This window comes from Leucoraja erinacea, chromosome 45 (assembly GCF_028641065.1).
Source record: "Leucoraja erinacea ecotype New England chromosome 45, Leri_hhj_1, whole genome shotgun sequence".
Classification (NCBI taxonomy): Eukaryota; Metazoa; Chordata; class Chondrichthyes; order Rajiformes; family Rajidae; genus Leucoraja; species Leucoraja erinaceus.
Window position 1 is genome coordinate 290195 of NC_073421.1, and position 17762 is coordinate 307956.

The 17762-nt window shown below is 46.2% G+C and overlaps 1 protein-coding gene across 3 annotated transcripts in view; it reads right to left on the bottom strand.

The window, feature by feature from the left end:
* The window catches only part of pudp (pseudouridine 5'-phosphatase), a 104213-nt gene that overhangs the window by 50022 nt on the left and 36429 nt on the right, over window positions 1-17762 (bottom strand). The window contains exon 4 of one of the 3 annotated variants that reach the window (XM_055664817.1): window positions 4374-4622. The exons of the other annotated variants lie outside the window; for them this stretch is intronic. Within the exon in view, the coding sequence (XP_055520792.1) occupies window positions 4551-4622 (72 nt within the window). The 3' untranslated portion in view covers window positions 4374-4550. Of the gene's footprint in view, window positions 1-4373; window positions 4623-17762 lie in introns of those variants that run through there. 3 annotated transcript variants of the gene reach the window in all.

Here is a 17762-nt window from a genome sequence, read left to right on the forward strand (position 1 = left end):
AACGTTTCGGGCCGAAACCCTTCCGGGTTTCGGCCCGAAACGTTGCCTATTTCCTTCGCTCCACAGATGCTGCCTCACCCGCTGAGTTTCTCCAATGATCAGTGTGCACTCAGTGGGCCGAAGGGCCTGATTCCATGCTGTATCTTTCAATCAATCATTCAAACATAGAACCAGTGTGAAGGGGTGATCAATGGTCGGCATGGACTCGGTGGGCCGAAGGGCCTGTTTCCATGCTGTTTCTCCAAACTAAACATCCACGGAAAGTGAAATAGCTGCCATGTCTGGGATCCTTCATCAGAACAAGAGGGGTAGTTAGGTTGTTGTGGAGGAGAACAGCCACGGTGGATTTTATGTATTGGTATCTTAAGGTCTCTTAATCTGGATCTATTTGAAGTGAAAAATCACAATACTATAGCTTAACGTCAAAATCCAATCACTGAGCAGCTGAGAAAAAAAGTTACTTTCATAGCTTTGGCAAGTTGAAAACCAGAGCAAATTGCTTGTGTGCTCGTAACATCCCTTTTAATACGGCGTAACTTTGATCATTCATCTTAATAGAAGACAACCGGTCCTAAACAGCTACTAAAACTGATTGCCGTCAGTTTCCACTCCTAATTCCCTACTTTCTCATAAGTCGGAAGCTAAATCTCAACTGCACTGAGAGGAAATTATACCTGACACAGGATACTGACATAACGAATATTTATGTTGGAGACGCGTGACACATGCAACTAAATTGCATTTCTGCCGGGTTATGCGGTGGTAAAACCACCACTCTAACTAAACTCCACGCCCTGTCCAGCCACAATTCACCGCATTTATTCCCCATCTCACTTCAGTGAGCTTACCCTGCCATTTAGTTAGTTACGTAGGATATTTATCCCTTAGTTGCCGCGCACTCTCTTTCCAATAAGCCACATCTTTCATTGCCACAGCTAGACGTCTGCTCACTCGTAATGTGTTTATCCCTCCATCGGGTGATTCACGGAGAGGAGCAAAGAGCATTTTTCTATGCCTGCCCAAAGTTGTTAGCAAGAGAGGCAGGGGGGCCATTTTGATGGTCGACCCTTAAATTGTCATGAAGGCGGTGGGTGAGCTGTCAGCTTCATCCGAACACTGGCATCGCTTCTTGCTGTTTGGGGAGAGGGTAACAGCCAGATGGATTGTAATGAATGGGGGGGGGGGATGGGAAATGACTGCGAACCAGGCTCATGTGGATGGGAGAGCTTTCAACCAAAGTGCACAGTGGCACAGCTTCGAAGCAAGACTGACCAGAGTTCTTGCTATTGAGAGAGTGCAGCGCAGGTTCACAAGGTTAATTCCTGAGATAGCGGGCCTGTCATATGCTGAGAGAATGGAGCGGCTGGGCTTGTACACTCTGGAGTTTAGAAGGATGAGAGGGCATCTTATTGAAACATATAAAACTATTAAGGGTTTGGACACGTTAGAAGCAGGAAACATTTTTCCAATATTGGGGGAGTCCAGAATTTAGGGGGCCACAGTTTAAGAATAAGGGGTAGGCCATTTAGAACGGAGATGAGGAAATACTTTTTTCACACAGAGAGTTGTGAGTCTGTGGAATTCTCTGCCTCAGAGGGCGGTGGAGGCCGGTTCTCTGGATACTTTCAAGAGAGGGTAGATAGGGCTCTTAAAGATAGTGGTCAGGGGATATGAAGAGAAGGCAGGAACGGGGTACTGATTGGGGATGATCAGCCATGATCACATTGAATGACAGTGCTGGCTCGAAGGGCCGAATGGCCTCTACTCCTGCATCTATTGTCTATTGTCTATTGTCAGTCCCGACCTCCAGTGCTGTCTGTGTGGGTGGAGTTTACACGTTCTCTCTGGGTGCTCTAATTTTAAAGAGATTCCACATGCAAACAGACCCTTCGGCCCATCAAGTCCACACCAACCATCAATCACCCTTTAGACATCAGAGGCACATCGCGTATACGGGCCCTTTGGCCCACCAAATCCGCGCCAACTAGCAATCACCCCGTACCATGTCACTGTCCAACACACTAGGGACAATTTACAATGTTGCCGAACCCAATTAACCTACAAACTAGTACGTCTATGGAGTGTGGGAGGAAACCGAGAGAAAACGCACGCGGTCACAGGGAGAACATACAAACTCCGTACAGACAGCACAGCACCCCGTAGTCAGGATTGAACCCGGGTCTCTGGCTCTATAAGGCAGCAACTCCACCCGCTGCACCACTCAGCCGTCGTGTTCAAACTAGCCCATCGCACCTTTGGATCCACTCCCTACACTCAGGGCCTGTTTTTCAGAGGCCAATTAACCTGCAAATCCGCACGTCTTTGAGATGTGGGAGGTGGAACTTAATTGTTCCTTTTCGGTACATATGGATAATAAAACACTCTTGACTCGTGGCTGCCTCGAAACCGGAGAAAACCCATGCAGTCACGGACAGAAGGTGCAAACTCCACACAGACAGCACCTGAGGTCAGGATCGAACCAGGGGTCTCTGGCACTTGTGGTGCATCGGCTCAAAACGGGACCCGACACAAAGCGTCACCCATCTTTTTTGTCCAGGGATGCTGCCTGACTCGCTGAGTTACTCCAGCACCTTGTGGCCATCTTCGGTATGAACCAGCGTCTGCAGTTCCTTGTTTCTATATTTTGTCACCTCTTTCCATGTCCTCCAGAGATGCTGCCTGACCCTCTGAGTTACTCCAGCTCTCTGTGAAACGTCACCTATCCATGTTCTCCACAGATGCTGCCTGACCCGCTGAGTTACTCCAGCACTCTGTGAAACGTCACCTATCCATGTTCTCCACAGATGCTGCCTGACCCGCTGAGTTACTCCAGCACTCTGTGAAACGTCACCTATCCATGTTCTCCACAGATGCTGCCTGACCCGCTGAGTTACTCCAGCACTCTGTGAAAAACGTCACCTATCCATGTTCTCCACAGATGCTGCCTGACCCACTGAGTTACTCCAGCACTCTGTGAAACGTCACCTATCCATGTTCTCCACAGATGCTGCCTGACCCACTGAGTTATGGTGCAGCAGCATCTATGGAGCTAAGGAAATAGGCAACATTTTTGGCCAAAACCCTTCTGGAAATAGGCAAAGTTTCGGGCCGAAACCCGGAAGGGTTTCGGCCCAAAACGTTACCTATTTCCTTAGCTCCATAGATGTTGCTGCACCCGCTGAGTTACTCCAGCACTCTGTGAAACGTCACATATCCATGTTCTCCACAGATGCTGCCTGACCCGCTGAGTTACTCCAGCACTTTGTGTCTTTTTGTGCATTAACCACCATCTGCAGTTCTTTGTTTCTACTGTTGATGAACACACTTGGTAGACACGGTACTGACCTCCCCACCGTCGAAGGGATCTATAAGAGGCACGGCCTCAAAATGGCAGCCAAAATCATCAACGTCCCACACCATCCTGGCCATGCTCTCATTCACTCCAGGTATCATCTCCTCTTCGGTATCAGTTCCCTGCGGCCCTTCAATTCTTTGATCTTTCAAAGATCTATCCAACTCCTCTTCAAAAGCTTTCTATGATCGAGCTCAGCGGTTCTTAACCTGGGGGTCGGGAGCCCCATGGGGGGGTCATTTGGGGGACACGAAGGGATCATAAATGTTCCCAATGTGGGGCGAGTCCAGAACCAGGGGCCACAGTCTTAGAATAAAGTGGAGGCCATTTAAAACTGAGGTGAGAAAAAATGTTTTCACCCAGAGAGTTGTGAATTTGTGGAATTCCGTGCCACAGAGGGTAGTGGAGGCCAAGTCACTGGATGGATTTAAGAGAGAGTTAGATATAGCTCTAGGGGCTAGTGGAATCAAGGGACATGGGGAGAAGGCAGGCATGGGTTATTGATTGGGGACGATCAGCCATGATCACAATGAATGGCGGCGCTGGCTAGAAGGGCCGAATGGCCTCCTCCTGTACCTATTTTCTATGTTTCTAAATAACATATCCATTTGTTGAGCCAATTTTTAGGAACCATACCACATACAGCATTTTGTTCACGTATGCCCGTACGTATGCCAAAAAGGTTAAGAACCACTTGTCTAGCTAATAATAATAATAATAATAATATATTTTATTGTCATTGTACATAAGTGCAACGAGATTTGGTATGCAGCTTCCATCCGATGTAAACTAATAAAATTTAGATACCCCGAGAAACATGATTTATAAAAAAACAACAGTAAAACAGTCTAAAGTGCTAATATGTCTGTGCCGGGTCGATGTGCGTGAATACAGTTCGTGGGGGTGGGGGTGGGGGGCACTCCGCAGGGCCGGTTCAGAGCAGCGATAGCTCTGGGGATGAAGCTGTTCCTGAGTCTGGAGGTGCGGGCGTAGAAAGCCTTGTAACGTCTTCCAGAAGGTAGGAGTTCGAACCGACCATTACAAGGGTGTGAGGAGTCTTTGTGGATGCTGACGGCCTTCCTGAGGCACCGTGTGTAGTAGATGCCCTCCAAGGCTGGCAGCTGTGTCCCAATTATCTTCTGCACCTTGTGGACGACAAGCTTCCAGGTACAGAATTCAAGAGATTCACCATCCAAGATCAGCTATGGTTGAAGGGCCAGACTAGACTTGACGGGCCGAGTGGCCTAATTCCGCTCCTGTCACCTATGAACTAATGCAGAAGAGGATGGCGAATGATGAAGGAGTCAAGCAGAGGGAGTCAGGGAGGAGATTCCAGAGCAGAGAGAAAAATGATGTCTTAAAAATGTATTAATGGAGAGGACAGAACCCCACAAATCGTCTCAAGAGTCAATAAAGATGTATGCTCCTAATGCCATTCACATGTATGAAAACGACATTCACTTTTGACAACAAAATGAATGCATTTCTTCCTGGTCAAAGATAGATACTTTGTGAGAGTGAATAGATATGTTACAAAGCTTTTTCATAAGTAAGATTACCGGCAATGTACCTGTCACCTTGTGAATTATAAGAACGTGACACCACAAAAGCTTCAGCAAGATAATAATCCTATGAATTATTTAAATATAGTTGCGCTCTCAGGAAATTTAATCCAAAATAAATGTAACACCGTTTCTTTACATGTGAGAGTTAAGAAGTAACCTCATGAGGCACCAATGTAAAAATAAAATCCACTTTATCCAATCTTTTCAACTTTAAATGAAAGAAAATGCATAGAAGTAATAAAACTGTATGTAAAAATGAAGCATTTTATTTCGCTCCCAGATGGAAAATGGCAGATGAATGGGTTTCTATGAATACTGATCTGACACAGACACCGAGATACAGTGAAATATTGAGAATGGAACGTCTCAAATAAAATAAGGGACAGACAGGCAGACCAGGGATTACAGACATCAACTTTGTTTTGAAGGAAAGATTAAGAATCGTGTGTCATGGTAAACACACAAATACACACAAATACACACACACACACACGCACACACGCACACACACACACGCACACGCACGCACACACACACGCACGCACACACTCACACACGCACGCACACACTCACACACGCATGCGCACACACACACGCACACACACACACACACACCCACACACACACACACACACCCACACGCACACACACACACACACATACACACACACACACACGCACACACACATACACACACACACACACACACGCACACACACACACACACACACACACACACACACGCGCACACACACACACACATGCACACACACACACACACACACACACACACACACACACACACACACACACACACACACACATACACGCACACACACCCACACACACACACACAAAGTTGTGGAGGAACTCAGCGCGTCAATAGACAATAGACAATAAACAATCGGTGCAGGAGTAGGCCATTCGGCCCTTCGAGCCAGCACCGCCATTCAATGTGATCATGGCTGATCATACACAATCAGTACCCCGTTCCTGCCTTCTCCCCATATCCCCTGACTCCGCTATCTTTAAGAGCCCTATCTAGCCCTCTCTTGAAAGCATCCAGAGAACCTGCCTCCACCGCCCTCTGAGGCAGAGAATTCCACAGACTCACCACTCTCTGTGGGAAAAAGTGTTTCCACGTCTCTGTTCTAAATGGCTTACCCCTTATTCTTAAACTGTGGCCCCTGGTTCTGGACTCCCCCAACATCGGGAACATCGGGTCAGGCAGCATCTGTACAAAACGTAACTCTCGACATACCTTGTCCATGTCTATTCCCTCCACAGATTTGGTTTATAAGTTTTCAAGATACGGCATGGAAACAGGCCCTTCAGCCCATCGAGGCTACGCTGGCCATAGATCACCAGTTCAAGTTAGATTCAAACAAAAAGCTGGAGTAAAGGGCCTGTCCCACTTTCACAACCTAATTCACAGTCTCTCATCGAGTTTGCCCTTGACACATATTCGCAGCATGGTCGTCACGAGGTCGCAGGAGGTCGTAGGTAGGTCGTGATGCTAGTCGTAGGTACTCGTGGCATCAAGTAGGTCGGGGCGTTTTTCTAGCCTGATGAAAAATGTCCACGAGTAAAAAAGGTCGTGAATTAGGTCGTGAAAGTGTCACAGGCCCTTAACTCAGCGGGACAGGCAGCATCTCTGGAGAGAAGGAATGGGTGACGTTTCGGGTCGAGACTCTTCTTCGCAGTCTGAAGAAGAGTCTTGACCCTGAAATGTCACCCGTTCCTTCTCTCCAGAGATGCTGCCTGTCCCGCTGAGTTACTCCAGCTTTTTGTGTCTATCTTCGGTTTAAACCAGCATCTGCAGTTCTTTCTTACACATTAGATTTATATTATCCCATTCCCTACAAGCTAAGGGGTAATTTTACAGAGGAACAATTAACCTATAAACCGGCATGTCTTTTCAGACAGTCGTGGAGTCAGAGTTTGGGCAGTGGGCAGGTGCTATAGACCTGCACTGGAAGGTAGATGCTCATGAAAGTCATGGAAAAGGCTCCAGGAGTAAACCTCAAGATAATCCTGTGTTGGAGCCCCTAAGGCAGTTTGTCGTTGTCTACAACCTCACTCTGGCAGCTCCTGCGATGGCGCTGGTGCCAAACTGTAACGGCCCGGCTGTTCCTTTGGATCGATCAGCGACGTGGAGAGGGGGGGACGTGCTGCATGGGCAACAGCCTGTCTGTCCTCCATATGATATCGATCGCCCAGGCTGGCATCCACCCGACCAGGATGCATCACCCACGGTCAGTCATGGCCTAGTACTATCATACAGTCATACAGTGTGGAAACAGCCCCTTCGGCCCAACCTGCCGATACTGGCCAACATGTCCCAGGTGCACTAGTCCCATCTGCCTGCATTTGGTCCATATCCCTCCAAACCTGTCCTATCTGTGTACCTGTCTAACTGCTTCTTAAACGTTGCGATAGTCACTCTACGCCAGGAGTCAGCATCCTACGGCCCCCGGGCCGAATGCGGCCCGTAACACAAAATCACCCGGCCTTTTCCCCCGTAATCAGCCGGCCTGCCGAGCGCCGAGCTCTGGCTGTACCACCTCACTGTGATGGAAGGCGGGAAAGAAAAGTTCAATCTCTTCCCGTCTTTGCTCCCCCACCGGTTTCCTCCCACACTCCAAAGACCTACAGGTTTGAAGGTTAATTGGCTTGGTAAATGTTAAAAAAAAAAATTGTCCCTCGTGGGTGTGTAGGATAGTGTTAATGTGCGGGGATTGCTGGTCGGCACAGACCCGGTGGGCCGAAGGGCCTGTTTGCGCGCTGTATCTCTAAACTAAACTAAACTAAACATTGTAGCGCACCAGTTCCATACAGAAAATTGGATAGTATCCTCGCTTACGGAAACACATCTCTTCCATAAGCTAGGGTACTGGCTGATTCACCTCCACTCTGTTGCGGACATTGGACTTTTATCTACAGAACTGCTCCTTATATTCCATTTGCTCTACCTATGGTACTTGAGTTTGACGGCTGTGTTGATGTTTAATATTTTCCTATCTGACTGCACGGCATGCAAGGCAAAGGCTCTCTTGTTGGAGGTGGTACCTCTGGCATTTTTTGTGACTTGAATACTTCTGGCCATGCAGATTTGGACTGCTTCAATTGTTTAAGAGTTGCAATTGGAATTGAACGTTTGTGCAATCAGAGAATATCGCCATTTCTGATTTTATTTTGAAAAAAAGGACATTGACAAAGTCAAATAATGGAATTCCCAGGCAGTGAAGGGAAGATAAGTGGGCAATTTTCCACGCTGTTGGGTAGATGCCAGTGTTGTAACTGGACTGGAACAGCTTGGGAGCACAGGTCTTCAATACAACAGGTAGGACGTTGTCTGGGCCCACAGCCGTTGCCATATTCAGTGCTCTCAACCATTTTGTGACACCACGCAGAGTGAATCAAATTGCCTGAGGGCTGTCTACTGTGACGGCGCGGATCTCAGATGGAAGCCAAGCTGGCAAATTGATTTGGCACTTCCAGCGGAGGTTCAGCCAAAGTGGTGGAGACTTGTTTCTGCATCAAGCTTCATTATTCTGCACGCTGGGGCCTTGGTTCGTGACACCGGTTTTATCCTCTCAATAATTATATTAATGCAAAAGATAATGCACCTTTTAAAAACATTTTAGGGAACGTAAACACCTGGAACATGTCACACAAATGGAAACCATTCGCCCACGCTGACCAAGATGCCCCATCTACCCTAGTCCCACCTGGCCCCATATGGCCCATATGCCTCTCAACCTTTATCCACATACCTGTCCAAAATCCAGTTTAAATGTTGTTCGAAGCATATTTGAAGCAGGATAATGGATATTTAAGAAACAGGTAAGTGTGATATGTGTTGATCTTCAGTTTTAGTTTTAGTTTTATAGATACGGCACGGAAACATGCCCATCGGCCCACCGGGTTCGAGCCGACCATTGATCGCCACACATTAACACTGTCCTACACCCACCAGGGACAATTTTTACATTTACAAAGCCAATTAACCTACAAACCTGTACGTCTTCGGAGCGTGGGAGGAAACCAAAGACCTAGTGAAGGTCATGGAGGAGAACGTACAAGCTCCGTACAGGCAGCACCCGTAGTCAGGATCGAACCCTGGTCTCCGGCGCTGCATTCGCTATAAGGCAGCAACTCTACCCGCTGCGCCACCGCAACCGTGGTCTTCTGGAAGAATGGGATCAAATAGGAACAGGTCTTACAAGGTTGTGAATACTTCAGCCTCTTGTCTGGCATTCGCATGCTGGTCCCGCTATAAATGAGGGTGGGGATATACTTGAAGCCTCCTCAAATTCTTGGGATGCAGTTGGACTGCAGGACTTCAATGTGATTGTGAGCTCTGTCCATTGTATGTAGTTGTTGCTCTTTCGCATGCATGTCGTAGAGTGATACAGTTTGGAAACAGGCCCTTCGACCCATCATACCCATACTGGCCAACAATGTCCCATATCCCATATCCCTTCAAACCTGTCTTATCCATGTACCTGTCCAACTGTTTCTTAAACGATGGGATAGTCCCAGCCTCAACTACCTCCTCTGGCAGCTCGTTCCATACACCCACCCTCTGTGTGAAAACGTTACTCCACAGATTCCTATTAAATCTTTTCCCTTTCACCTTGAACCTATGCCCTCTGGTCCTTGATTTCCCTACTCTGGGTAAAAGACTCTGTGCATCTACCCGATCTATTCCTCTCATGATTTTGTACACCTCTATTAGATCTCCCCTCATCCTCCTACGCTCCATGGAATAGAGACCCAGCCTACTCAACCTCTCCCTATAGCTCAAACCCTCTAGTCCTGGCAACATCCAAGTGGTCCTGTGTTGCAGCTTCTCGACACTGACACCTCATTGCCCAGTCTACCATGTGTTGGTCTCGGCCTGCCATCTGCATTCCTCACCATGGGCCCACCATCAGATGGATCTTGTTGCCTCAAAATACATCCAGCATTGTCAAAGAACCACACCACCCTGTGTAAGGAAGAACTGCAGATGCTGGTTTAAATCAAAGGTAGGCACAACGTGCTGGAGCAACTCAGCGGATGAGGCAGCATCTCTGGAGAGAAGGAATGGGCGACGTTTTGGGTCGAGACCCTTCTTCAGACTCACGTTTCGTGTCGAGACCCTTCTTCAGACATGTGAAGAAAGGTTTTGATCCGAAAAGTCGCCCATTCCTTTCCTCCAGTAATGCTGCCTCACCCGCTGAGTTACTCCAGCATTTTGTGTCTAACCTCACCACCCTGCCACATTCTCACTTCAATCTTGCCATTGGGACAAAGGTCCTAAGAGCCTGAAAACTCTGACGTCCAGGTTCAGAAACAGCTCCTCCTCAATAACAGCTTGGTTTATTATGGTCACGTGTACTGAGGTACAGTGAAAAGCTTTTTTCTGCCTGCTCTCCAGTCAAAACGACTGGATAACATGCAAACAAAAAGTCGTCATATAAAGGATAAAGAGTGTAGCATTTAGTGCAACCGTCAGGCTATTGAACACTACAAACACCAGGTTTACTCCAAACTGTTTAAGAAGGAACTGCAGATGCTGGAAAATCGTAGGTAGACAAAAGTGCTGGAGAAACTCAGCGGGTGCAGCAGCATCTATGGAGCGAAGGAAATAGGCAACGTTTCAGGCCGAAACCCTTCTTCAGACTGGAGGAATTTTGTAAGTTTCTATAAGATCCCCCCTCAATCTTCTAAATTCTAGCGAGTACAAACCGAGTCTATCCAGTCTTTCTTCATATGAAAGTCCTGACATCCCAGGAATCAGTCTGGTGAACCTTCTCTGTTCTATGGTAAGAATGTCTTTCCTCAGATTAAGGCAGCATCCTTGCCAAGGTGACTACCCCTTCATCGCATATTCCTGCTTAAGTTTCTTATGAGCCCTGAAAGGTACAGGATGCTGAGTGGGATGATCAGCCATGATCATATTGAATGGCGGTGCAGGCTCGAAGGGCCGAATGGCCTACTCCTGCACCTATTTTCTATGTTTCTATGAATCCACAACCTTCTGACTCAGAGAGCAGAGTGCTACTGACCGTCGAAAAACAACCATCTTGCTACAAATCAGGGAAGCCTCTTGCCAATAGTTTCTCCCCTCAGTGCCCATTCGCATCCTTGGTTAAGTACTGCCCTGTTGTCGAGCGGAGCTTTATCTCTCCTCCAGCATTAGCACTAAAATATTTATATTTTTACACAGAAAGTAAACTGATTTGTAGAATGATCCCAAAACAATAATAAAAATCATGGAATCTGAAGTGGTAAAAAATAAATTAACTTGTGTAGTAGCCGTCTTGTAGCAGCTGCCTTGTACACTGGCTTTTATTAAAAGTCGCCTCCAGTTGAACATTATTTCTTGAATTGTCAAGAATTTTCTTGGGGCTGTGCTAGTCTCTTCAAGTTGACCGTCTGGTTTTAGCGAGTTTTGCAGCTGGCCATGCATGCTTTTTTTTATGAGTTTAGAAGGAATGTAATAGTGGCATTTAAGATGATGAAAGGATTCAATAAGGGAGTTATCAGAGGAGCCATTTTCTGTGCCGAGGCATCATTAGGCGAGGACACTTTACAGGTAAGTCTGATATTAAGAAGCGCATTTTCACAGAGGGGTTGCTTGAATCTGTAAATCTCCGCACGTGAAAGTCGTTGGAGACAAATGAAATTCTCCGACTTGAAAAACTCGGAATGGCATAAAAGGTTCAGTTCAGTTTAGTTTATTGTCACGTGTAACAAGGTAGAGTGAAAAGCTTTTGTTGAGTGCTATTCAGCCAGCGGAACGACAATACATGATTACTGGAGCTAGGATGCTTAGGCACTAAAAAACTGAAACAGGCAGGCAAAAAGCATAATAAAATTACAAAAAAGGCACGAAAAAAGCATTTATTGACAAAAAAAGGCATGTTTTTCCATTACCAAAATATGCTTAAAAATGAGAATATAAAGGGTATACTTTATACTATATTAATATACACTATATAAAATAATATATACTATACTATATAATATATACCATATATACTAATATTAAATGACCAAAGTTGCCTGGTTGCACATAATTACTAGCATTTTTTTCAAATTATCTAGTGTTAAATTATGCCGCCTGTCAGAGAATATGATTCAGTTGTGAAAAACTTATTTCTACCTCAGCTGAGGTCACTGGTGCATATCCGTAACAAGCTACAGACTCTATATTCATGTCGATATCTTGTGCATTACAACTACCTTTGAGAACTTTAGCTATATTTTGTATTTCTTCAAGATCTTTGTTAGCTAAAATCACCCTCTCACATTTTCCTTGTATGGCTTTACCTACATCGCCAGGAACTTTACGAATATCGTCAGCTACTTTGTTGAAAACCTGCAAGTTATTCACTAATGTTTCGCTAGGTTTCTCAAGGGAAGTGGTAGCTTGTGGGAAGTTTGCAAAATTGGAAGCAATACATAGAGATACATTGGAAAATGGCGGCGCCCTGGTTGGCTGCGGCTGCATTGACTCTCGTTAGGGATTGCGATAAGTTTTCTAAGGTCCGGCTCCATAACTTGCAGTGGGCAGGCTGCAAGTTAACGTACGATCATGGGGCATTAACCATGCACATGAGGCATTTTTATGGACGCACCTAGCACTTTTTACTATTACCTGATTTTGGAGAGTCAAATGCAACGAAATTTCGTTCAAGGTGCACTGTGTCTAGGTGTATATCTGAATGACAATAAAGTTTTCATTCATTCATTCATCCATTCATTCATTTTGGTGAACACTGAACCAGCGGTCTGCGGCACGAACGAATGAAAGACCGATGGTGGCGTCCCCGGTTTCGCCCCGGTAGTGGAGATTTTCTTGTCATTTATACTATGTTAACACGTTAATAATCACAATAACATTAATGTGTTAACATAGAAAATGTCACTGTAATCACGGTACATCTAGAGACAATAGCACGACCTTTTAGCAAAACGGTAAAAAAAAAGGCTGATTTAGGCACTTGATCGTGAAAAAGGCATTATCTTGGTGAAATCCTCAAAAAAATCTGTGGCCTCCCTTTGTATTTTGTTGGTTCACATGCTTGATCAATGGTGTTTTATTATTAATGTTTTATTATTATTAATGTTTAGTGTTTTCTGAGTCATTTGTAACTGTCACTGTGTGTCATGTTGTTACTTGTGGGCGGAGCACCAAGGCAAATTTCTTGTATGTGAATACTTAGCTAATAAGTGGGCAGAAGGCAGGAGAATGGAGTTAGGAGGGAGAGATAAGTCAAGTCAAGTCAAGTCAAGTGTAAAATAATATGTGTGTTATGATTGTGTTTATAATTTGTTTGGATGTTTTGTTGTTCCGCGAGCATTGCCACTTTCATTTCACTGCACATCTCGTATGTGTATGTGACAAATAAACTTGACTTGACTTGACTTACTTACTTAAAAGGCGTGAAAAGGCACATGGCAAAAACCTGGCTCTAATTATTACAATCGAGCCATATACAGTGTCTAGATATCATATTTAAAAGTAAAACATTTTGCTGCAGGAGTAGAGATTGAAGAGTGTGGAGTGATTGTAATATGTGGTTGTAGATCTGCCTCTGTGGCCGGCACACAAAATGGTCGCCTGGGTAGGCCGCCATCTTGGAGGTGGAGTAGAATGGTTAGCACACAACAAATGCTTTTCACTGTACCTCGGCACAGGTGACAATAAACTAAACTCATAAACTAAACGCTGTCAGGAGGTGGAAACTGGAATCTTGAGCAAAACACCAAGTGCTGGAGGAAAACAGCAGGTCAGGCAGCATCTGTGGAGAGAAATGGGCAGGTGATGTTTCAGGTCAGGATGCATCTTCAGGTGTGGGGGGAGGGGGTGATGGGGAGAGGAGACAAAGATGGAAAAGAGAGGTGGGGACGGTATAAAGCTTGGCAACTGATTGACGGATGCAGGTGGAGGGAGGACTGATTGGCAGATTGATGGAATAAGTGGCAAAAGCTAGAAATTAAAAGGACACAAAAGGGTGTCAAATAAGGAGAGATTTAGGTTTATTATTATTGTCATGTGTACCGAGGTACTGTGAAAAGCTTCGCTTTGCATGCTTTCCAAATAGATCATCGTTGAGAACATTAGCGACGCAGTGGCGTTGGTTTCCTACAGGAACGGTGATGGACGCACCACACATCTCTGTCCTCCAGTTCCTGCCGACTTCCGCCGCTGGACGTACAGGATGTTGGTGCGTGTGCTTTATCTTCATTCCTTACAATGCCGTGTACGACAGTGATCGCAACTTCTACTGAAGTGTGGGTGGGCATTGACTCGCTAGTAGCTTCTTCTTGCGTATGGTGTGCACAGCCTAAAGTTGTAGGACAACTTGTTCTATTTGATCTTATTTGATTGTGCACGCCGGGTTGATTGCATTTGTCGAAACTGGGCAGACCATGTGAAGGTTGCAATCTCCCCCCCCCCCCCCCCCCCAGCTAGGAGCTCATCCACCCTTTGACAGGTCTTGTTTTTGGTCCTGCTGGGGGTCCACAGCCCCCTCCTCACCTGGCAAACCAGATGGGCAAGGCGGTTTAGTCACCGACTATCCAACCATGGAGCAGGTAGCACGAGGTTACATGGTACCCGTGGCGGGGGGGAACTCCCCCCGACCTGACCAAATAGATCAAATAATACTACACAAGAATCAAGTCAAACTCAAGTACAATTGGTAGAGCCAAGGACAGATACAGAGTACAAAATATAGTTCTCAGCATTGCAGTGCATCAGTTCCATAGAGGGGTGGAACATTGCAACCTCCACCTCCCTGTTCCATGTTTCGACAAATGCAATCAACCAGGGTGCACAATCAAATAGAACAAGTTGTCCCACAACTTTAGGCTGTGCACGCCATACGCAAGAAGAAGTTCCACAGACAAAGTCCAATGTCCTCAATGGGACTGAGGTGGATTAGACAGTACCCTAGCTCATCAAACTGTTCAGAAGCCTGATAACAGAGGGGAAGAAGCTGTTCCTGAGTCTGGCGGTGAATGCTTTAAGCTCCTGTCCCTTCTGCTGGATGGGAGCATGGAGGAGGAGGAATTACCAGTGTGGGCCAAATCTTTGATTATATTGGCTGCTTTCCCGAGGCAGTCAATGGGGGGGGAGCCTGGTTGTATGTGACGGACTGTGCTCCATCTATAACTCTCTGCAATTGAAGTCAACAGTGGCTTGGCGTGCGTTATTTTCAACTCCTATTTTTTTTCTCCCCAATGTCTATTCTCTTACTCAAATGAATGCTCAGCGATCCCTGCGGGAAAGGAGCATAGGCAAATTCCTCTGGTTTAACAGCCTTGGCCAACAAAGGAATTGCAGTGTCAACATTGCACCACTTGTTGTCATTATTGCACTGTATAATGCTGTGCTGCAGATTAGTGAACACAAACCACTCTGCACCAGACTGCCAGGACGTGCGCTTATGTTCACCGTGCATCAATCAAACCATGATTAGTAAGTTTAAGAAAGAACTGCAGATGCTGGTAAAATCGAAGGAAGCCACAAAATGCTGGAGCAACCCAGCGGGTGAGGCAGCATCCGTGGAGAGAAGGAATTGGCGACGTTTCGGGTCAAGACCTTTCTTTTGTAAGTTTCCGGCTTATACCAAAGTGGGTGGCATCGCAGATAGCAAAGATGGTTATCACAAACTACAGCAGGATCTTGATCAGCTGGGCCAGTGCGCTGAGGAATGGTTAATGGAGTTTAATGCAAATAAGTGTGAGATGTTGCGTTTTTGGACGTCAAGCAGGGCTGGGTCTTCACAGTGAATGATGGCAAGTGTAGAACAGAAGGATCTTGGAGTGTAGGTACATAGTTTCGGGGAGGTTGGGCATAGAAACATAGAAAATAGGTGCAGGAGGAGGCCATTCGGCCCTTCGGGCCAGCACCGCCATTCATTGTGATCATGGCTGATTGTCAATAACCCGTGCCTGCCTTCTCCCCATATAGATTTCCCCAGGCATATAGAAGTCCCCAGGCGAGGACTTTATTCCTTGGAGCCACAGGAGGATTAGGGGTGATCTTATAGAGGTGTATAAGATTAACAATAGACAATAGGTGCAGGAGTAGGCCTTTCGGCCCTTCGAGCCAGCATCACCATTCACTGTGATCGGACTGACTTTGAGCCCTGTCGCGGGGCGCGGACTTAACATCGGAGCTAATCCCTTACCTGCGATCGCTCCCACCACGGACTTTACCATCAAGCTCGCAGTCGGGAGAGGCTAGTCGGGAAGCTCCAACATTGCTGAAGGTTCGACCAGCCCAACGCGAAGTTTGATTGCCTGGCGCGGGGGTGCTGACATCCCCCCCTGATGTGGGAGCTCATCGCCTCGACGCAGAGGGCCCGAATGCCACCGGCTACGGGAGTCAAGATCATCCCGTCAACGGGGGCTCGAGGCCCACGACCGAGGAAGAACTAAGGGCTTGAACTTTATTTTGCCTTCCATCACAGAGAGGAATGTGGAGGAGTAACTGTGGTGGATGTTCATGTCAAAATGTGTTTTTGAGTGATCTGTTACTTTAATTGTATGACTGACCTGGCCAGTGAAATTCCTCGTATGTTGCAAAACATACTTGGCGAATAAAATGTGATTCTGATTCTGATTCTGATAACGACCAAATAAATTTTCCGCCAACACATTTTAATGCAAATATCAAGGCATCTCGTGTGATGTTCATTATTAATTATTCAGCAACACTGACAGGCTAGAACTACGAGAAATCACATCAGTTCTGGGAAGGGATGCAATGTGTGGAAAGGAAACTATTCTCATTGTTCCTCCCCAGCTGTTTTCTAAATGAACGCAACTTTTGAAGGAAAAATATTCAAGCAGACATGGAATTAAAATTTCATGTCCAGCCCATTATTTGTTACTTGAATCGTGGTACTAACACACTCCGTGATATTTGTTGCTCACGCTTTGATACACAATTTGTTCAATATTTTAGGAGAACTCGTAGTGGAACATCACACTTTGCTAATCACACTGACAGGCTACCCAATTTGCAGATCCGTTTCTTCTATGAAGTGCAAAAGAAATGTCAACAGTCCATCAGACACCTTGGCCAAATTGGCAATTCAAAAACAAAACGGAGGAATAGATTACACACTGGATCTTATCCGGTTCAAAGGTTCAAAGGTCTTTTACTGTCACGTGAGGTACAGTGATATGCGAATTACCATACAGCCATGCTAAAAAAAGCATTAAGATGCATAACTACATAAAAGTTAACGTAAACATCCACCACAGTGGATTCCCCACATTCCTCGCTCGGGATGGAAGGAAAAAAAGTCCTATCTTCTTCCTCTTTGTTTTCCCGCGGTCGGGGCAGGCAAACCATCTGTTGGGGCGATCGAAGCTCCCGTGTCGGGGCGATCGAAGCTCGCGCATTCCCGAAAGTCCTTCTAATCAGAGACTGCGGGCTCCACGATGCTCCTCGCAGTTTGAGGATAAGGGGGAAGTCTTTTGGGAGCGAGATGAGAAAAAAAAATTCACACAGAGAATGGTGAATCTGTGGAATTCTCCGCCACAGAGGGCGTTTGAGGCCACAGTTCATTGGCTATATTTAAGAGGGAGTTAGATGTGGCCCTTGTGGCTAAAGGGATCAGGGGGTATGGAGAGAAGGCAGGTACAGGATACTGAGTTGGATGATCAGCCACGATCATATTGAATGGCGGTGCAGGCTCGAAGGGCCGAATGGCCTACTCCTGCACCCATTTTCTATGTTTCTATGTTACAGTGTGCAGGCACCCACGGTTGGAGTTCCGAGGTCATTCCCTGGCAAAGGGATCGCTAGCTCCGCGATGGTAAGTCTGCAG